Here is a 22,794-nt window from a genome sequence, read left to right on the forward strand (position 1 = left end):
ATATCCTCTTTCTCTCTCTTCTCCACTTTTGTGTTTTTCAGAACACAGAAGTGCACGTTTACAGCCGCCCAGGAGCCTCGGCCATTGATGTGAAGCCTTACTGTAAATGTCCACAGGGGGCATGATGAGATATGATTGTTTGCTATAAATCCTCAGGTTGTGTGTGTACTACTATGTTGTAATCCTCCAACTATAATCTTAAACTTCAATATAAAGTAATCAGATGTATTCAAAATGTTTTTCTCTTATGGTTAGTTTTCCCTCAGTAATCATGAAAAGCTATATTTTATTTAGTACAAATGGCTCTGGAAACTCTTTGTCAGTCTAACTATAAAGCTTGTTTGCTTATGGTCATCTGCCCTACTCATTATATGCAATTTATGAGGAGCAAGTATCAAGATGAGGAATTTATATCCATTACTGCTAAATCTTTAGTGCCTTTTGTGTGTTTATGACTACCAAATACAGATTATTTTAACCTTAAATCACGAGAACCAGTTATGAAATGCTCTGCTTGATGTTGTAGTTCAACACTTATTCTTCTGTAGACAGAGACTATACTTTAATACCATTGTTAAGATGTTCATTGACATTAAATCTATAAGTTCTGATATAAATGGTATTACAATTAAACACTGTCCAAAAATTCCCCCTGTTGTGGTTTAACAGCATATTACGAAATATGAAGTTGGGAGTCTGATTATTGCAGATTCACCTTTCAGTTGAACTTTAAATCCCTTTATCCTGAGAAGAGAGCACACAGATCTCAAACAGTGCATCAATATTCAAGGTTTGTACATGTCATCTGCTAGTTTTGTATTTACTTTCAAATGTTCTTCTGAATGTAAAGTATTTTTATATTATTGTTAGAGTTCTTAAACTCTTTCAAATGAGATGTGTAATTAGTGCTTGTCATATTTAATTCAATTGTAATCAAAGCCTTTCAGCAGCTTCTATTTGTCTCCATTTCTTCTGTTCTCGCCATCTTTCTAAAGCAGGTTTGTCTTCATGGATCTTTTAAAACAGTATTCAAAGATACATTTACATTTTAATTGAGCTAATTGACTTAAAACGTATCATTTCAGTGTGTTTTATTAAGTGATATAGCAAAACTGATTGAGTGGGTTTCCTGCTAAGACCGTAGAAAGGCTTGTGGGTTTTGAAACTACTTTCCAGAAAAATGTGTTTGTGTTGTCTGACCCCACCTCAGTGTTTAAGCAGCAGTTGTGATAGACATAGCAATCTGAAGTGATGGCAACATCAGGACGTAGTATCATGAGAAGCTTGGGTAATACCAAGGGCTCAGAGAGGAGCTAGAGAATATGTGGAAGGTGAAGGCAACAGTGGTTCCAGTGGTGATCGGAGCACTCGGGGGCAGTGACCCCTAAACTTGGAAATGGCATCAGAAAATCTCAGGAACAACATCCATGATCTCTATCCAGATGAGCACAGTCCTAGGAACAGCTAAGATACTGCTCACAACCTGCAAGGAATGAAGAACGAGTGGGGCGAGAACAAAGCCAATACCATTTTATTACCAAGCTGTATTGTAAATTGCTTATTACATTATCGTGTATTTTTCTTTTGGCAGCAACTCTTTTTCCTTTGCTAATTGCCTTGAGGAACAAAAGTGTGCATCAAGACTCTTCAGACCTTATTTTTAAGAAAGCAAATCGTATGTTCCTTGTGCAGCAACAGCCAACCCAAGTAGGTTGCCTATGCGTTTGTCTCATTGGTTTTCGGGCCGCGCTACGTAAAGCACCCAGCTTAAAAAGAAAAACCCACACTGACCACCGTGACACTGTGAGTTGCTCAGCGTGTCTGCTAGTCGCACCTCAAACTGTAGTTGAGCTGACAGCCATGTATCCTGCAGGTTACCCACCTGAGAATACCCCATTGCAGGGGAGATACCCAGTGGTTCAGGGACACCCTGGAGTATCTACAGTGGTTCAGGGACACCCTGGAGTATCTACAGTGGTTCAGTACACATCTGTGAGCGTCCCCCCTGAGCCCCCCAGGGACCACATCATCTGGTCCCTCTGCTGCTTTCTACACCCCTTCGGCCTCGGACTGGCGGCCTTCATCTACTCCATCAAGGTGAGTTTCATTCATGGGAAATATTATTTTATGGCCTATTAATTAAAGAATAATGCAAACAAAATGTGTTTGTTATTGGCAGGCAGTTGCAGAACCAGAATTGTTAATCTTGAATACTTAAGATGTAGGCTTAGAACGTATTATTTAAAAAAATAAACACTAAAAAGTTGTAAAAAAAGAAACTATAAAAGGACTACGGACACTTCAAAAGATGGAATCAGACACAGAACATTTCTTATGGGGAAAGAGATAAAGAGATAAAAAATTGCATTTAAGTTTTAGAAAATCTATGAATCCACATAAAATGTATGTGTTTTTGGTCCTTTCAGGCCAGAGACCGGAAGGTGGTTGGAGATATGGAAGGAGCCCGACGCTACGGCTCCACCGCCCGCCGCCTCAACATCTTGGCCACAGTCCTGGGTCCCATCCTGTTCCTTATTTGCTTTATTCCCACCATCATTTTTGTCAATTATCAAATAAACTATGGACGTTGAATTTGAAAGGGCAGAGTGTTTTCTGAAGCTGTGACTTGGTGACAATTCTCTTTATCTGCTTTGCGGTTATGGCTACTGTTTTAAACGTTTTACTTATATCTTCAAGCAAAACGTTTTTATTTTTGTTACAAAAGTCTTAAATGGAACTCCTGTATGTTTCCATAACGACAATTTGTAGTAATTCTTGCAAGAGTTACCTAATAAATTCTATTTCCCTGTCGGCAACAGTTTCATTTTGTGCTAAACTGTAACAGATGGTGTTTTCAAAATAAAGAACCCCACCCAAAGAAGAAAAGGGAACGGAGTGTATGCTACTATTTCCTTATTCTACTATTTTTGGTGTACTATTGAAATGTTATTATCTATAACTGTTACTACTTTAACTGTCCTGCTATCTCAGCTAAAACACTCTTATTCTAAGCACTCCATGCATTGTATTAACACTGCATGAAGTGCTCAGAATAACTTTGTACAGAAAATATGTTTTTGCAGGGCTGCCAACTCTAACACATTGACCATCAGACTCAACCATTTAAAGACATTTAATACATTACATTAAAGGGTAAGTGAGCTCTAATGATATTGTAACACTTCACAAATGTACTCCGTTTTAAACTCTCATATATTTAATTTCCTTCAGTGGTCAATGTAATGCTGTCAGGTAGATGCTGACTTTAGCGTCCCCGGCTCAAATGGTCATATTCTCCAACTGATGGTATATGTTTATTGCACACCCTTGCAAGTATACAATCAATACCAACGTAAGAGCTATAAAATGAAAAAAATACAATAATTAGCTGTCAAAAATAAAACATTTTCCATTCCTTGCATTTGTTAACGTTACATTTCAAATAAAAACTAAATAATGCAATTACAGCTACTACTGACAATAAATCATGAAACATTACCTTTTAAAGGTCACCTATTATGCAAAATCCACTTTTTCATGTATTGTATACATAAACATGTGTCCCCTCTGTGTAAAGAGATTCTGAAAGTTTCAGGAAAAAACATTTGCTCACTTTTTGTCCTGATCCATTTATATAAACCCGTCTGAAAATGAGCTGACCACTTTATGATGTCATAACGATGTTTTGGTGTAACCATTAGCCAATCACCAACCAAGGTAACCCCCCCCCCACCTTATCACCTGAATCGCCTAGAGCACCATTGTGTTCTTTTTAACTAAATATCTCTCAGAGGGGTCTGGGGAGTGGCTCCTTATTTTAATCTAAAGTAACAGACAGAGAATCAGCACTTTTGAAACAGGGCTGAAACAGAGGGGTTTATGGGATGCTGCAGTTCGAGCCAAACACTTCAGAGACATGTTTTGTATATATCTGAGACCTATAATATATTGATGAAAAACAGTATAATAGGGGTCCTTTAAGGAAGCCAACAAAAGCCATGACATTATTTGTATTATCAGAGGTGGGGACTCGAGTCACATGACTTGACTCGAGTCAGACTCGAGTTGCATATTTTTGGACTTGAGACTTGCTTGACTAACATTGATAAAAGACTTGACTTGACTTTGACTTGGTATTCATGACTTGAGACTTGACTTAAGCTTGAGACAGATGACTTGAAAGGACTTGACTGTTTAAAATTAAATATTTGCGTTTGTTTTTGTATTGAGATCTTACGTTTAGTTTTTTCGAAAAACGTGATTGGGTGATTATAGCGCCATGCGCGCAAACCTGGCAACCCACTAGACGGCAGGAGTGTCAGTTAACATGGCAGCGGCTAGCGTTACTCCAAAAATAGTGAAGTTTGGATTCAAGGATTATGTTGTTGATGACGCTAATAAGAAGAGAACAGCGGTATGCAGGGTCTGCAGCATAAAGACCAGTGACACGACCACCACAACATCCAACTTCATTCGTCACTACAAAAAAACCCACAGAGAAAGGTGCGTGAATGTGTTGTGTTAGCTAGAAAGCTAACGTTAAGTTTAAGCTACGTTAAACTTGGTTTCAAATCGATTAAGCATTACAAAGAGAAGACAAAACGGTAAATGAACACTAGAACCTCCAAGGGATTCATTTGTACTAACCCTGATACTGACGGGCTGTCAGGAGAGGGAGAGAGAGAGAGAGAGGAAAAGAGATGCCTCGTTTATTTCCCCTGTATTATCAGAAGTTACTGTAAACTGTTGAATAATGTAGTTCATCTACTTTTAGTAGTTTGTTTAAATGTTTTAATTATGATGTTTTTGTTTGTAGAAGTGCATCATTCCTTGATTTATTGTAAAATGAATCTGAACTTTTTGATCTGTTATGATGATAAACTGAAGCAATTTCTAAATTAACCCAATTAAGTGAGTTTTAAATCGTCCTACTTAGTTTATAAGGAAATGATGAAGAGGAACAAATTAAATGATTTGAAAATGATATCTATGTAGGTGCTGACGCTGTTGGCGGTTCTAGTGTGAACAGACATTTAAATTAAATATGTGTAATGGCAAATGCCATATACGATTTTCTTACCTGGAATTCTGCCTTTTTGAACAGACTTTTTGATTGAGTCCTAGCTATATTGTCTGCAGTTCTAGGGTTAATATTAATCTAATATGATTGTCATCGGTCTAAATTAGATTTCAAATGATTAACTGTGTATGTAATGAAGATCATAGTGTGGGTTGAATCCATTTTCATAACCACTGTCTTTTAACTGATTTAAATACGGAAACTGGGCTTATTCATCAGAATTTCGTATGACTTGACTTGACTTGACTTGACCTGAGCAATGACTTGACTTGACTTGCTTGACTCTCACCCAGTGTTGTAGTCAAGTCACCAATTCACGAGTCCAAGTCACTCTCGAGTCACCACTCTTCGAGTCCGAGTCCAAGTCCGAGTCACCAAGGGAGAGTCGTAGTCGAGTCCGAGTCCAAGTCCGAGTCACCCAAGGAGTGTCCGAGTCGAGTCCGAGTCCGAGTCATCATTACCTGTGTTCAAGTCCGAGTCCAAGTCCGAGTCACCCAAGGAGTGTCCGAGTCGAGTCCGAGTCCGATTCATCATTACCTGTGTTCGAGTCCGAGTCCAAGTCCGAGTCACCTAAGAAGAGTCCAAGTCAAGTCCGAGTCACAAGTCTTCATGTATTAATCTTCGTGGATATATGTGTTGAAATGTAGCTGCTCCTCTACATTGCTTTTATCCTGTCATGTTATACTAATCTGTCTATTGAACTGCTGTGAAGCCAGTTTGGCTACAATTCTTGTAATAGGTGCTATACAAATATAAAGCTTATTACTAATATTCATATTATTATTATTATATATAAATAAACTATGTTTAAAATGAGTTACCTTTTAGAGAAGTGATTATATTTGTATGCCAATATTTTCCTATGGTAAAGTTTTCGTTTTGCACTTTTATTTTGATAGTAATAAGATCGGGACTCTTATTTTGAAGGAACTTTTACCGGTTAAATCGGTTTACTGATAAAGATTTAGCTCCAGAAAGCACATGGCTACTTAGCGTGCAAAATGACGTCATTCTGCATGTTAAGTAGCCATGTGCTTTCGTGTTATCGGCTGAATCTTTATGTATTGATTAGATCACGTTACTCTGATGATAGTGTAGCGTCTCGCTACAGGAACACAGGGAGGCTTGGTTTGTCCTTTATCCGGGAGTTTATTATACAGATCACAGGTTACTGTTGGCCATAACCACGCCAAACAATCCACTAACTCTGTCGTATATCCTCACTCTCCGTCACATATTCCCCTAGCTCCTCTCTCGCTTCCCGCGTCTCCCCCTCAGGAACCTCCCTCTTCCAGCCCCAACCAACCAGACAACACTCTCCCACCCAAACCCACAGCTACAGGTCACAAGAACCGTCCATCAAAACAGTGGCACGTTCACTGACACTCTGTAAAATGCAAACAAACTCTGAACAACAAACACATCAAACATCAACATTATAACCAGTCCGTTACACTTTCCCCCCTCCTCAAAGTCCCTCGTCCTCGAGGGAATAAACAAAGTCTCTCAGGTGGTTAGGGGGTCTGCGATTTCTCTGCGGCCGTGCCTGGTCTGCGGCAGGGGGAAACAGGCCCACCGTGGGGCTCAGAGTAGGGCAAGGGAAAAAAAGTCCAGGTTGTGGGGAACCAGGCAAGGTCGCTGGGTCATGGGAGGGGGTTTGGGAAGAAGAAAGAATAGTGTCCCTAGCCCGCTGTGTCTCACCAACTGATCCTAGTGGTGTCGCTGTACCCCGATAGGGTGCCAACCTGTCCCGGTGAAGAGCAACTATTCTCCCTCTCCTCTGCAGTTGGACCCTGTAGACGACCTCACTCAGTCTCTCCAGAACCCTGCAGGGCCCTTCCCAGTTGCTGTCCAGCTTTGGGCATCTTCCCTTCTTCCTCTGTGGGTTATACACCCAGACCAACTCGCTAGCACTGAAATGCCGTCCTCTAGCATGCACATCGTAGTTCCTCTTCTGCCTCGCCCCTGCACTCTGTAGCTGGCGCCTGGCAAAGTCGTGAGCAGACTGCAACCGTTCCTGGAGTTTCCTGGCATATTCGAACCCTGGGGGGTCCACAGGAGCGTCGGGGGGTAAGCCCATCATCATCTCGCCTGGCGTGCGCATCTCCCTTCCTAACATGAGGAGGGCAGGGGAGCAGGAAGTGGAATCTTGGGCCGCAGACCGGTACGCCATCAGCACGAGGGGGACATGGGCGTCCCAGTCTCTTTGGTGTTTCGCCGTCACTATGGCAAGCTGTTGAGCCAGTGTGCGGTTGAACCTTTCTACGAGGCCGTCGCTCTGTGGGTGAAGGGGTGTGGTGCGGGTCTTATGGGACCCCAGTTTTTCGCACATAGCCTTAAACACTCGGGACTCAAAGTTCCGGCCCTGGTCTGTGTGTATGACTTCAGGCGCCCTGAATCTGCTAAACATTCCCTCCACCAAAGCATCCACAATAGTCTCTGCCTCTTGATTTGGTAGGCTGTATGCCTCAGGCCACTTAGTGAAGTAGTCCATGGCTGTGAGGATGTAGCGGTTCCCTTTTTCTGTGCGGGGAAACGGCCCAAGAACGTCGATCCCGATCCTCTCCATTGTGCACCCTACCGGAAATTGCTGGAGCTGGGCATGAGATCTGTCGGTAGGGCCCTTACGTGCAGTGCAGCTGTCGCAGCGGCGACAGTAATCTTCCACGTCTCGTCTGTGTTGGCCCCAGTAGAATCTCTGTCGCAGGCGGTGGAGAGTCTTAGAGACCCCAAAGTGACCAGATCCTGGAGTTCCATGCACTGACCGAAGTACCGTCTCCCGCAGGGTCCTCGGCACCACCACCTGTCACCGTGTCTCTCCTGTAGCCGGTTCCTTCCACCCCCTCTGCAGCACTCCATCACACAGCCGCAGGGCTTCGAACATTGACCATAGCCCTTTTGTGGCACGAGAAAACTCAGAGATCTGTTCCCACCGGGGTTTGTGTTGTGCAGCCACCCAAGCGGTCACCGGCCTGATGTCGACATCCCCCTCCTGATTCTTCCTCCATTCGGCAGCATCTACAGCTAAAAGTCCATGGTCAGTTGATGCCCCGACTGGTCCCACAGCTGCACATATCACCTCAGCCTGTAGACATTCCCTCTCCTGTGTCTCTCTCTTCACGCAGTAGCGGCAGTCATCACTGTAGCAGGGGCGGCGGGAGAGTGCATCAGCGTTGCCGTGCTGCACGCCAGGTCTGTGAATTATGGTGAAGTCATATGCTTGTAACTCTTCAATCCAGCGTGCCAGCTGGCCTTCTGGTTCTTTGAAGGAGATGAGCCACTGTAAGGCAGAGTGATCAGTCCGGACTGTGAAGTGGAGGCCCCCTAGGTAGTACCTGAAGTGCCGGATGGCGCTGACCACAGCAAGCAGTTCCCGTCTGGTGACACAGTAGCGGCGTTCAGCTTTGTTAAATGTTCTGCTATAGTAGGCCACTACTCTCTCTCCTTCTGGTGTCACCTGGGCCAGCACGGCTCCTGCTCCACTGTTGCTGGCATCGGTGTTGAGGATGAAGGGAAGGGTGGGGTCAGGGGGAAAGAGGATCGGTGCCTCCACTAGGGCTTCCTGTAGTAAAGCAAATGCTGCTTGACACTCCACTGTCCATGAAAACACCTCTCCTTTCTGTAACAGGCGGAACAGCGGCGTAGCTATGCAGGAGAACCCTTTCACAAACCTCCTGTAGTAGGAGGACAGGCCCAGGAAGCTCTTCAGGTCCTGCACAGAGCTGGGGGTGGGCCAGTCCTTCACAGCCTGCACCTTCTCTCCCATGGTGCCGACGCCGCCCTCCGTTAGCCTGTGACCGAGAAAAGTCACCTCACGCTTCACAAAACAGCACTTCTGGGGGTGCAATTTCAGTCCTGCTCCAGCCACTCTCACCAGCACACGTTTGAGGGCCCCGAGAGCTGATTCGAAGGATTTCCCATGGACGAGGATGTCGTCCAGGTAAACAACACACTCATGGCGGGGGATGTCTGCCAGTACCTGGTCCATAAGCCTCTCAAACGTGGCAGGGGCATTACAGAGGCCGAATGGAAGAACTTTAAACTGCCATAAACCCCCGTTGGTGATGAAGGCTGTCTTCTGTCTGGCCTCAGGGCAAAGGGGGACCTGCCAATATCCGCTGCGTAGATCCAGGGAGGAGAACCAGGAAGACCCTGCCACTGTATCGAGTGCCTCATCGATGCGAGGAAGTGGGTACAGGTCCTTCTTGGTCACTTTATTGAGCGGTCTGAAGTCTACGCAGAACCGAAAGTCCTCCTTCTTTTTCTTGGGAACCATGACTACTGGAGCGGCCCAGGGGCTGTTGGAGGGTTCGATGAGTCCAGCCCGTTGCATCTCCCCAGTGCTTTATCCGCTGCAGCTTGTCTGGCCAGAGGGAGGCGTCGTGGTCTCATTCTAATGGGCTGTGCATCTCCAGTGTCGATGTTGTGTTCGATGAGATCTGTCCGTCCAATATCGGTCTCAGACAGTGAAAAACAGTCTTTGAATTCCAGCAAGAGCTGCAGCAGCAGGTTCTGCTCATTGGGAGTTAGTCCATCAGAGTTTCTCTGCCAGACCTCTGTCACTGCCGAAACTCTCTCATCGGCGACAGGTTCTGCAGCAATGACTGGGTGAAGGCAAGGGTCCAGGGTCGGCAGGGTGGGGGTTTGTGCAGGTGCCGTCATCTGGGAGTCGCAACAAGCAACGGCGTCGGTCACTGTCTCGGTTGTCTGTGTTATAATGGTGTGGGTCACACGACAGCCTGTCTGGGGTGGCCGCCTACACATCTGAACGACCTGTCCATCTGGAAAAGTGAGTGTACCCCTCTTTGTGTCAATGACACAGTCTAATGTCCCAAGAACATCCAGCCCCATGATGCAATCTTCCAGGTCTGCGACCCACACTGGGCAGCGAACAGACTTCTTTCCCACCCCCATTGTCACAATTGTCTCTCCCACCATCGGACATCGTTCCCCGGTAACTGTCTGTAATTTCACTATGGTGGGGCAAATAGTTGTTTTATTCCTCACTGTTTCAGGCTTCACAAGGGTTGCTGAAGAACCTGTGTCGACCAGCGCAAAACAGTCTGTTCCCGCAATAGTCACTGGGGCATACCAGCAGTCCTCAACCTAGGTTCGGACCAGCCTGATGATTCGCTCCGGCTGGCCGTCAGCCTCTTCTGTTGGTTGTAACACTTCTGCTTGGTTAATGCGCTGCGACGTTTCCTCATTTGAAGAGGGACGGGACACATCATCAGGGGTCCGCATTGTCCCGGTTATGCAGACCCGGCCCCGTTTCCCTGGTTAGCTGTGCTGCGAGGGCAATCTCGAACCAGATGGCCAGGCTGTCCACACCCCCAGCAGATCCTCTGGCGGGGTCTCTGAGACTCCTCCTGTCTCAGTGTGGTGGCACGCACAAGCTGTGTCAATTTTTCCACCCAGGCCGGCTCTGCTGTATTCAGCTCAATACCGCATGCGGCGCTCACCTTCGGTGTGTGGTCATCCGCACTCCATGAAGCAGTACATAGCATCTCTCTCTCTGTGGCTAGCTCCAAAGCCTCCTGTAGAGACTTGGGGTGGGCGAGCAAAGTCTGTGTACGCAGGTCGGCTGGTAGTAGGCCCTGGAGGAAGTAGTCCCGGGCTAACTCACTCTGGATAACAGGAGGCATGTGAGTATAGGTGCGGTGAACCAGCCCCTCAATGTCGTTGGCGAGCTCCCTCAGCGGCTCCCCAGGCCGTCGCTTGCGGCTACACAGTTCAGAGCGGAGCAGGCTAGCTGCAGAGCATAGTCCAAAGCGCCTCTTTAAAGCTCCCACCAAAGCATCATAGTCACTCCTATCATCAGGGTTAAGTAGCAGCAGGCTGGTTAAAGCATCCCCAGTAAGGCACATTGCGAGCTGGAGGGCCTTTTCTTCAGCAGACCACCTGCCAGCCTTGGCTAGCAATTCAAATTGTGCCTGGAATGCTTCCCAGTTAGCTTTGCCATCATACCTGGGTGTTTTCATAGATGAGGGGAGGGCTTCTCTGTGCTGCTCAGTGTGTTGACTCGTGCCTGCCCTCTTTGTCTCTGTTTTCCCGCGTGTGGCGTCTCTATCGGGGGAGTAGCCGGGGCGGTCAAAGCCAGCCTCAGCGGCCATTCTCATAGTCATTCCCCTTCCCCGACCCTCAGTAGCACCGAAGTGTTGCCGCTCGTCAGCTTCCTCCTCCCGTTTAATTTTAGAGTAGTCCCACAGCGACATGTTCTCACCGAGATGGAAACTGTAGGCTGTATGGCAGCAATCACTGTAGCACGCCGCTAGTTAGCTGTCGTTAATCCGGAGTTGAACTTTTACTTCTGACACCAAATGTAGCGTCTCGCTACAGGAACACAGGGAGGCTTGGTTTGTCCTTTATCCGGGAGTTTATTATACAGATCACAGGTTACTGTTGGCCATAACCACGCCAAACAATCCACTAACTCTGTCGTATATCCTCACTCTCCGTCACATATTCCCCTAGCTCCTCTCTCGCTTCCCGCGTCTCCCCCTCAGGAACCTCCCTCTTCCAGCCCCAACCAACCAGACAACACTCTCCCACCCAAACCCACAGCTACAGGTCACAAGAACCGTCCATCAAAACAGTGGCACGTTCACTGACACTCTGTAAAATGCAAACAAACTCTGAACAACAAACACATCAAACATCAACATTATAACCAGTCCGTTACAATAGTGTTCAAGACAGCCTATATGTCTGAACTCGATGTTTAGAGTAATGTGTTACGGAGCCTTCTCTTCAATATTGTTTCCACATAGAGCATTTTGCGCTGCTCTTTTCCAATGTGGAAGCAGAATGTGTGAAAGCATACAGCACGATGCGTGGTGTGTCTCTAGACATCTTTAGACTGGAATAGCGGGGCCCAGTACGTGAACTCGCCGCGCAGCCGGTGCACACGCCAGGATACAGGACATCAGACTCCATAGAAAACTTGCTCGAGTCCGAGTCCGAGTCCAAGTCGGAGCGTCAATGTACAAGTCGAGTCCGAGTCATCATGGGGGGAAAAATTCACGAGTCCGAGTCCGAGTCCAAGTCAGCGTACGCGATAATTCACAAGTCCGAGTCCGAGTCCAAGTCATCGTGCGCGAGAATTCACGAGTCCAAGTCCGAGTCGCGTCAATCAGTGCGCGAGTCCGAGTCAAGTCACGAGTCCAGGACTCGAGTACTCCATCTCTGCTCTCACCACAGTGACTTGGGACTTGCTTGATACTTGTAGGTCAAGACTTGGTTTTCACGATGCATGTTTACCATTTTGGTTTCCTCCCTCTGCTTTTGTTAGTGTTCAACCAAAAGCTGTGTTAAATCCACTTCCTGCCCACTAACAAAGAGCAGTCGGACAAAGTTTGCGACATGCTTGTAAACATTATTTAAAAAAAAACATCTTTCAATTGAGGCAGAGACAACAAACAATTCAATCAGTAGAGACGTTGATGTATGGAATACATATTTATTACCGGGACACATAATATGAATGAAATAATAATTGCCACAATTATAAAAGGAGAATGAAATGGTGTTTGGCGATTAGGCCCCAGTTTGCAGGATAATCATTCAGGAGGGGGAAGAACCGCTCCGATGAAACCCCCCGGGGTCTAGACACTGGTGGTGGTGATAAGTAGGTGGGAACGGACTGAAGGGAGAAGGGTTAGCTTGGTCCTGAAGGAGACAGGAGGCAAGCCGCAAGTGCATAATAAAAACAATAATAGTCTGAAATGTCACCGTCCTACCCATCAGTAGGGTATTTAATTACATTTAACAATAACCACAATATAATTATTATTTTTTATTTATTTATTTAACTTAGTTTTTATTTCAGATTCAGTTTCATTAAACATACATGTTCACATTTTTATAATAGCCAACATAAGAAAAAGAAAAAAAGAGATCACTACAAATAATAATAATAAAATAGACATATAGATAAATACATACAAATAATAATAATAAAGTAAAACAGCAAAGGGGGGGGGGGGGGGTCATCCATGTGTGTGTTTTAGTTGTTTGTAGTTGTGTGTGTGTGTGTGTGTGTGTGTGTGTGTGTGTGTGTGTGTGTGTGTGTGTGTGTGTGTGTGTGTGTGTGTGTGTGTGTGTGTGTATGAACTTACTGGATCAGCACAGTTGTGGCGTGGCTCCACCTTTTGCGAAATATGTCTGTCTGGATCCTTAGAGCATAAGTTGTTTGCTCCATCTCATAGATTGGACATTCTCAGTCCAACATTGAATGTTGGGGGGTCAGGCTTTAACCACTTAATTGTATTTGTAGGAGATATTTCTTAGCTCTTCCCTCAATGCCTTCTAGTATCACACCTAGTTTTGCCACCCGCCAACCATTGCCTTATATAAATGTATAGTAGTTAGTTATTCTGTAGTATTCGCTCCGCAGGGTTTAACCCTCATGATAAGAGCGCCTCACACAAGTTGTGTGTGAAGAGGCAGCAAAAGAAACCCCCGCTGTGTTTGCTGGAGACTATAAACTATATAGATGCAGGCTTACAGGAAAAAATTGAGAATATGCCGAGCAGGAAAATGAGGAAGAACTCATGGAATTGTTATCTAATTTGTAAATAATTTACTACTAGGGGCTGTGCTGGTTGTATGATGTGTTAATTGTCTTTATTATTGGGGTCAATTTTTGACAAATGCTTCTGGGCTTCTGGTTACAATGGTGGCGCAAGTGAAATAGAAAATCAACTGGACCGGGTTTTAGCCTTACCCTGCACTAGTTTGTGGAAATAGGATCCCAGTTTACAAAATCTTTTTCAAATGCAAGTCTGTATACAAATCTGAATCAATCACACTTTATTTGATAATGTGAAGTAGCTTGGACTACCACAGAGGTTTAACTTATTTTGTACATTTTATATTGTGTTTTCTTGATATACTCTATTGATATATATATTTTCTACAGTTGATATGTACATATTTACAGTGGTTTATTTATTTGGTTTATTTTCGGTAGTTTTTCAATATAATACATTTTTAATTAGTGTAATGCCTGTTTACATGCTGCTGTGACAAAAATAAAGCCCAATTTAGATGACTAAAATGTAAGTAATCTAATTGAACCCTTATGATCAGGTTTTCAAGGATTTTATCTACTTTCTTTGCAGGTTCGCTCCTTCTACACACAGGTGCTGAGCGAAGAGGAGCGCCAGAGACTTTGCCAGAACATGGCCGGGGCCCTGAAGGGAGCACAGCTCTTCATCCAAAAGCGCCTGGTGAGTGCTCACCATCTTACACTTTACTGCGCATAGTGTTTCACTCTGTTATGATTTACACATCTAAAATAAAAAAGTGGATTTTTTTATTGAATGACCATCTGAAGATTTTTTTTAAAGTATCCAGTAGTGAAATCAGTTAACTTTTAATCGAAGCATTTATATTAGTTACCCAAAAGAAAAGAAAACAATGTCAGTTGTTCCATGATTAATTCTCCAATTGTGTTCGTTTCCCCCCCCCCTTACTTTGGTGTTCGCGGTCAAATTTGACCAGTCCTGTTTTAAATGCTATTACATTAACACAAAAACCATTAATCATCACCAAATTTCATCACCAAACTGTAAATATTGTATCAGACTACTGGTATACATGAAACACTGCAGTAAATATACAAAGAACAGACACTGAACATGTATTGCGTGTGCCAGGTGTGATCCATGTGGGGGGATGGGCACATAAGGGGGGGGGGACACATCTGGAGTGTGTGTGTGTGTGTGTGTGTGTGTGTGTGTGTGTGTGTGTGTGTGTGTGTGTGGTGTGTGTGTGTGTGTGTGTGTGTGTGTGTGTGTGTGTGTGTGTGTGTGTGTGTGTGTGTGTGTGTGTGTGTGTGTGTGTGTGTGTGTGTGTGTGTGTTGTGTGTGTGTGTGTGTGTGTGAGTGTTTGTGTGTGTGTTTTATCTGATCCGGATGGTTACTAATTCCTTTTCTTTATGACGGTCATTTTTGACCGGGAACACCATGGGTGTTACAAAGTTGACTAAATCATCCAAAATTCAATGAAAGTGGTGATCAGCAATTTGATATGTTCAAATGTCTACTGTGAAGGATATCATAAAGCCTTAATGCAATCGCATGTAAAACAAAAAAGTCATGATTAATGAAAGTAGTAAATCGGTCAGATTTGACCCGAAGACAACAGGAGGGTTAAACCAGTGGTTCTCAACTGGTTAGGCCTCGGGACCCACTTTTTACTTGGTCAATACATCGTGACCCAACATTTTGAAGCACTCAAATCTATTCAACAAAAAATCGTGCTGTAATATACGCTTTTCAGAATACAATATTAATAAAAGTGAAGTACAGTGCATATATCCCTTCACAGAACTAAAGTATGCTTTTAAAAAAGGTTTAATGAGATAATGGAATCAAAGCTGAACTATAAAAAGGCACACATGCTGAAAACCCAACCCCAGCAGGGGGGTCTGGGGGGATTCTCCCCCAGGAGATTTTTAGAAATACTAACAAACTACGCATTCTGGTACACTCTGAGAAGAAAATAAATAAATCTATTACTACCCGACATATTAATAATATTTTATGCCATTGTTTGTTTTTCACTTAGTTCTGACAGCTTGCTGAGAGAAGAGTAAAGAGGAGATTCTGTGTGACTTACTTTAAATTGTGGGTAAGGGTAGATAGCTCCCATTGTTCTGTGACCTGTCAATCATCAAACCGGGGGTCATATTTCATTATGTGTTCATTTTTATCTGAAGTTGTACCTATGGATGTATAAAGAATAGTTCTACCTCAGTTATTCTCCGTGGGGACTTCCGGCAACAATCTTGATTCTGATTGGCCAGAAGACTCGAAAAAACATCAGCAGAGATGTTTTATTGAGAAGATGATCACTACGTGACAGAAGTTTTCAAAACCATTTATGGTCTCCGGTACTTCCAGTCCAACGCCTACTGCATGCACAGCGTTAGAAAATCGGTCCTTCAAAATAAAAGTTTGCATTTTTCCCCCCAAAAAAAAAAAAAAAAAAAAAATTCCAATTTTTTTTCTCAACTTTTTTTTCTTCACTCACACATCCGCGACCCACTTCAAACGGGTCCGCGACCCACTTTTGGGTCGCGACCCACCAGTTGAGAACCACTGGGTTAAACCACAGGATGTAGCATTTTAAAACACCAAATGTTCCCCGGAGCCTGCACTCTGAACCGTGTGGCTTTGTGGGTGTAGGCAGGCGTATTTATGTTGCACGATTCCTTACACAAAGCACTTTCAATGTGTCTTACACACACACACATCAAAATAAACTAAGTCTGTATATATGCTCCTTTTATTAAATCCTATAGAGATCATTCTGATGTAAAATAAATACATTAGAAGGCAACACAAAAAGGACAGGTTTTTAAAGCTTTTAGGGTAAGGTGGTGCAGAGTTACTGAATAAATCTTCAATTACTTAGTTTTGAAACAGTGACCTACTTTATGCTGAGAACCTAAAGAGTCTGGCTGTTAAGATTGTAAAGCAGATTTATATAGAGTGATGTTCACAGTGACTTCAGTTTCCCATTGGGTCTTTAATCCGGTCAATCCACTGAATAGGGTTGGTGAGGGACACATCATACACACAATTCACTTGATAAGGCTTTTGGATCATGTAAATACATTTAATACAATTTTTTTTGGTTGATTCTATTCAAATATATGATTCAATAATCATTTGTTAATTTTGTTACATTCACATGTTAGTTCTGATTTATTCCGGGTTAGGGTTCCACTTTGCAAAAACAATCTACCAAATTTAACCAATTGATTTTTCCTATTACAAACTATGAAGTTGGATGTTGAAAAAAAGTTTTAAACCAACGTGGTTCAATTCTCTCTCAAAGTATTTCCCTACAACAATAAATAACAAGATTTTGTTAAGATGTATTTTGTTTGTAGATTTTACTTTAACACTCCCTTCACAACACAATTGTAAAAAACCCACCAACTATGATGAAATTGTGATGGAATTGTTGACTTGTCATAGATTCATTCATTCTCATATGTTCATCCATTTTGTCTACGTGACTGCTATTTTTATATATTTATTGTTGTGTCATGTATATATCTTTATACTGTATATTTTTATCTTTGGGACGGTGGGACACGGTATTTCGTTCTCTTTGTACCACACATACACATCGACTTGATAAATCCTGAATGGTGCACAGAAGAACGTGACAAAGCAAGAATACTACAGAGGACAAGAGTTTCGTGTTCTCATGAGAAGAAACAAATGGCCCTGACTTTGGCAGATAATGGTTTGGTTTCAGTTTAGAAAACCTGTTTTCAAAGCCTAAAGTCTCACTGTCTGGTTCTTCATGCAGGTGGAGAACTTGAAGGCTGTTCATGCAGACTATGGCAACCGCGTTCAGAGCCTTCTCAACAAGTACAACGCCGAGAACAAGAAGGTAAACACTCTCGCTGTGAGGTCTAATCCAGTTTTGAGTAACAGTCCATCCATGTATAGATGTTTAGATTGGATGAAATGTTAATTTGTGATTTGTCTTTATTACATATTTCATAATGCCACCAGTTCAGGTTGCATATGTGTGCATGTGTGATTGTTGTTATATTGCTTGATTTTAATTTGACTTCAACTATATTTATTTTTTGTTCTTTTCTTTTCACTATCTCTGTAAAGCGACTTTGAGCACCTGTAAAAGCGCTTACAAAATAAATCTATTATTATTAACATGCCATGTAACTTATGTTCATTTAAATAATATCCTCTTTCTCTCTCTTCTCCACATTTGTCTTTCTCAGAACACAGAAGTGCACGTTTACAGCCGCCCAGGAGCCTCGGCCATCGCCGCCAAGATGTGAAGCCTTACATTTCCACAGGGCCCCCCATCATTTATCTACGAGCAAATGCACTTGCGTGATTGCCAACTGCTACTACCAGTGACAAGATCAAACTTATGAACCATATAGTTTCAGGTTGGGGTTAGTTAGGTTTTAATTCAGTTAAACTGTTGATTTTCTTTAAAATACTTGTTAGAAATCTATCTATATACTATACTATCTATCTATCTATCTATCTAAAACCCTGTGAGCTTAATTTGTCTCGACTGAAAAGTCATTAAAAAAAACATAAAAACACCTTGATTTGTTTTTAGTTTAATCCTGTTAATACCAAAAGCATGGCACTTATGACATCTGGACTTTTAACATTTAAAAGTTCTTTAAAGTAATAATAAAAGTATGTCTTTTGCATTCTGATTTGATCTCATTACATCAATTAACCCCAACTGCTGCCAAAAAACATGATGAGATATGATTGTTTGCTATAAATCCTCAGGTTGTGTGTGTACTACTATGTTGTAATCCTCCAACTATAATCTTAAACTTCAATATAAAGTAAGCAGATGTATTCAAAATGTTTTTCTCTTATGGTTAGTTTTCCCTCAGTAATCATGAAAAGCTATATTTTATTTAGTACAAATGGCTCTGGAAACCCTTTGTCAGTCTAACTATAAAGCTTGTTTGCTTATGGTCATCTGCCCTACTCATTATATGCAATTTATGAGGAGCAAGTATCAAGATGAGGAATTTATATCCATTACTGCTAAATCATTAGTGCCTTTTGTGTGTTTATGACTACCAAATACAGATTATTTTAACCTTAAATCACGAGAACCAGTTATGAAATGTTCTGTTTGATGTTGTAGTTCAACATTTATTCTTCTGTAGAAAGAGACTATACTTTAATACCATTGTTAAGATGTTCATTAACAGTAAATCCACATGTTCTGATCTAAAATGGTATGAACTTAAACACTGTCCAAAAACAGCATATTACGAAATATGAAGTTTGGAGTCTGATTATTGCAGATTCACCTTTCAGTTGAACTTTAAATCCCTTTATCCTGAGAAGAGACCACACAGATCTCAAACAGTGCATCAATATCTAAGGGTTGTACATGTAATCTGCTAGTTTTGTTCTTCTGAATGTAAACTATTTTTATATTATTGTTAGAGTTCTTAAACTCTTTCAAATGAGATGTGTAATTAGTGCTTGTCATATTTAATTCAATTGTAATCAAAGCCTTTCAGCAGCTTCTATTTGTCTCAATTTCTTCTGTTCTCGCCGTCTTTCTAAAGCAGGTTTGTCTTCATGGATCTTGGAAGGTGAAGGCAACAGAGGTTCGAATGGTGATAGGAGCACTTGGGGCAGTGACCCCAACACTTGGAAATGGCATTAGAAAATCTCAGGAACAACCTCCATGATCTCTATCCAGATGAGCACAGTCCTAGGAACAGTTAAGATACTGCTCAGAACCCTCAGGCCTTTGGTGGAGGCTGCAGGGCTGAAGGAATGAAGAACGAGTGGGGCAAGAACAAAGCCAATACCATTTTATTTCCAAGCTGTATTGTAAATGGCTAATTATATTATAGTGTATTTTTCTTTTGGCAGCAACTCTTTTTCCTTTGCTAATTGCCTTGAGGAACAAAAGTGTTCATCAAGACTCTTCAGACCTTATTTTTAAGAAAGCAAATCGTATGTTCCTTGTGCAGCAACAGCCAACCCAAGTAGGTTGCGTAACACCCAGCATAGAAAAACCCACACTAACCACCGTGACACTGTGAGTTGCTCAGCGTGTCTGCTAGTCGCACCTCGAACTGTAGTTGCGCTGACAGCCATGTATCCTGCAGGTTACCCACCTGAGAATATCCCATTGCAGGGGAGATACCCAGGGTTTCAGGGACACCCTGGAGTATCTACAGTGGTTCAGGCACACCCTGGAGTATCTACAGTGGTTCAGGGACACCCTGGAGTATCTACAGTGTTTCAGGGACACCCTGGAGTATCTACAGTGGTTCAGTACACATCTGTGAGCGTCCCCCCTGAGCCCCCCAGGGACCACATCATCTGGTCCCTCTGCTGCTTTCTACACCCCTTCGGCCTCGGACTGGCGGCCTTCATCTACTCCATCAAGGTGAGTTTCATACATGGGAAATATTATTTTATGGCCTATTAATTAAAGAATAATGCAAAAAACATTTTTTTGTTATTGGCAGGCAGTTGCAGAACCAGAATTGTTAATCTTGAATACTTAAGATGTAGGGTTAGAACGTATTATTTAAAAAAAAGAAACACTAAAAAGTTGTAAAAAAAGAAACTATAAAAGGACTACGGACACTTCAAAAGATGGAATCAGACACAGAACATTTCTTATGGGGAAAGAGATAAAAAATTGCATTTAAGTTTTAGAAAATCTATGAATCCACTTAAAATGTATGTGTTTTTGGTCCTTTCAGGCCAGAGACCGGAAGGTGGTTGGAGATATGGAAGGAGCCCGACGCTACGGCTCCACCGCCCGCCGCCTCAACATCTCGGCCACAGTCCTGGCTTCCATCATGTTCCTTATTTGCCTTATTATCACAATTACTGTCTCTGTGCAAAACAACAACTACTACTACTACAACTCATACGATTATCGCTATAGAGGTTGAATTTGAAAGGGCAGAGAGTTTTCTGAAGCTGTGACTTGGTGATAATTCTCTTTATCTGCTTTGCGATTATGGCTACTGTTTTAAACGTTTTACTTATATCTTCAAGCAAAACGTTTTTCTTTTTCTTACAAAAGTCTTAAATGGAACTCCTGTATGTTTCCATAATGACAATTTGTAGTAATTCTTGCAAGACTTACCTAATAAATTCAAATTCCCAACAGACGGTGTTTTCAAAATAAAGAACCCCACCCAAAGAAGAAAAGGGAACTGAGTGTATGCTACTATTTCCTTATTCTACTTTTTTTGGTGTACTATTGAAATGTTATTATCTATAACTGTTACTACTTTAACTGTCCTGCTATCTCAGCTAAAACACTCTTATTCTAAGCACTCAATGTATTGTATTAACACTGCATGAAGTGCTCAGAATAACTTTGTACAGAAAATATGTTTTTGCAGGGCTGCCAACTCTAACACATTGACCATCAGACTCAACCATTTAAAGACATTTAATACATTACATTAAAGGGTAAGTGAGCTCTAATGATATTGTAACACTTCACAAATGTACTCCGTTTTAAACTCTCATATATTTAATTTCCTTCAGTGGTCAATGTAATGCTGTCAGGTAGATGCTGACTGTAGCGTCCCCGGCTCAAATGGTCATACTCTCCAACTGATGGTATATGTTTATTGCACACCCTTGCAAGTATACAATCAATACCAACGTAAGAGCTATAAAATGAAAAAAATACAATAATTAGCTGTCAAAAATAAAAAAAATTCCATTCCTTGCATTTGTTAACGTTACATTTCAAATAAAAACTAAATAATGCAATTACAGCTACTACTGACAATAAATCATGAAACATTACCTTTTAAAGGTCACCTATTATGCAAAATCCACTTTTTAATGTATTTTATACATAAACATGTGTCCCCTCTGTGTAAAGAGATTCCGAAAGTTTCAGGAAAAAACATTTGCTCACTTTTTGTCCTGATCCATTTATATAAACCCGTCTGAAGATGAGCTGATCTGATTTTGGCCACTTTATGATGTCATAACGATGTTTTGGTGTAACCATTAGCCAATAACCAACCAAGGTAACCCCCCCCCCCCCACCTTATCACCTGAATCGCCTAGAGCACCATTGTGTTCTTTTTAACCAAATATCTCTCAGAAGGGCGTGGGGAGTGGCTCCTTATTTTCATCTAAAGTAACAGACAGAGAATCAGCTCTTTTGAAACAGGGCTGAAACAGAGGGGATTATGGGATGCTGCAATTCGAGCCAAACACTTCAGAGACATGTTTTGTATATATCTGAGACCTATAATATATTGATGAAAAACAGTATAATAGGGGTCCTTTAAGGAAGCCAACAAAAGCCATGACATTATTTGTATTATGCTTTACTGTATACAGAGACTTACTAAGGGAATCTCTGTTTTCCATTCCAACATATTTTTTTAAAGCTGCATTTACCAATATATTTTGTGTCAACAATAGATGAAATGGCTACTTGTGTCAGAGGTGCGATCATAGAAAACCCACAGATATTTATCAACAACCTCTGCCGCTCCACTCAGCTTTCCTCCCTCTGCTTTTGTTAGTGTTCAACCAAAAGCTGTGTTCAATCCACTTCCTGCCCACTAACAAAGAGCAGTCGGAAAAAGTTTGCAACATGCTTGTAAACATTATTTTTGCACCAAAAAAAACATCTTTCCATTGAGGCAGAGAAAACAAACAATAGTCAATTACGTAGCAATTATATTTCTACCTCCTGACAATGACAGGCAAGCCGTAAGTGCATTATACAAACAATAATAGTCTGAAATGTCACCGTCCTACCCATCAGTGGGGTATTTAATTACATTTAACAATAACCACAATATAATAATAATTATTTATTTATTTATTTAACTTAGTTTTTATTTCAGATTCAGTTTCATTAAACATACATGTTCACATTTTTATACTAGCCAACATAAGAAAAAGAAAAAAAGAGATCAATACAAATAATAATAATAAAATAGACATATAGATAAATACATACAAATAATAATAATAAAGTAAAACAGCAAAGGGGGGGGCAGGTGGTCATCCATGTGTGTGTTTTAGTTGTGTGTAGTTGTGTGTGTGTGTGCTTGCTGGATCAGCACAGTTGTGGCGTGGCTCCACCTTTTGCGAAATATGTCTGTCTGGATCCTTAGAGCATAAGTTGTTTGCTCCATCTGATAGATTGGACATTCTCAG

At 42.0% G+C, this 22,794-nt stretch overlaps 2 protein-coding genes across 6 annotated transcripts in view; both read left to right on the top strand.

Moving 5' to 3' along the window:
* LOC117497223 (catalase-like) overlaps nt 1-22,794 on the top strand; it is a 36,056-nt gene that overhangs the window by 8,893 nt on the left and 4,369 nt on the right. The gene's annotated exons all lie outside the window — the stretch shown is intronic.
* LOC117497210 (dispanin subfamily A member 2b-like) lies at nt 1,411-20,811 on the top strand. Of its 5 annotated transcripts, XM_034149082.1 has the most exons (4): nt 1,411-1,977; nt 19,784-19,819; nt 19,910-20,023; nt 20,346-20,811. In XM_034149082.1, exons 1-4 carry the CDS (start codon nt 1,678-1,680, stop codon nt 20,538-20,540), a joined length of 645 nt encoding a protein of 214 aa, XP_034004973.1. In that variant the 5' UTR covers nt 1,411-1,677; the 3' UTR covers nt 20,541-20,811. The 5 variants fall into 5 exon arrangements, with proteins under 5 accessions (XP_034004973.1, XP_034004972.1, XP_034004974.1 ...); XM_034149081.1 differs by having other exon boundaries at nt 1,412-1,977; nt 19,784-20,023; XM_034149085.1 differs by lacking the exon at nt 1,411-1,977 and having other exon boundaries at nt 19,621-19,819.

The sequence above is a fragment of the Trematomus bernacchii genome, unplaced genomic scaffold (genome assembly GCF_902827165.1).
Source record: "Trematomus bernacchii unplaced genomic scaffold, fTreBer1.1, whole genome shotgun sequence".
NCBI lineage: Eukaryota > Metazoa > Chordata > Actinopteri > Perciformes > Nototheniidae > Trematomus > Trematomus bernacchii.

Bases quoted from the DNA above. Each gene is read 5' to 3' on its own strand.
- LOC117497210 (XM_034149081.1), top strand. From the start codon at position 1,678: ATGTTCCTTGTGCAGCAACAGCCAACCCAAGTAGGTTGCCTATGCGTT. The intron at 1,978-19,783 runs GTTCAGTACACA...AGATACCCAGGG, and splicing joins ACCCTGGAGTATCTACAGTG to TTTCAGGGACACCCTGGAGT. The intron at 20,024-20,345 runs GTGAGTTTCATA...TGGTCCTTTCAG, and splicing joins CCTTCATCTACTCCATCAAG to GCCAGAGACCGGAAGGTGGT.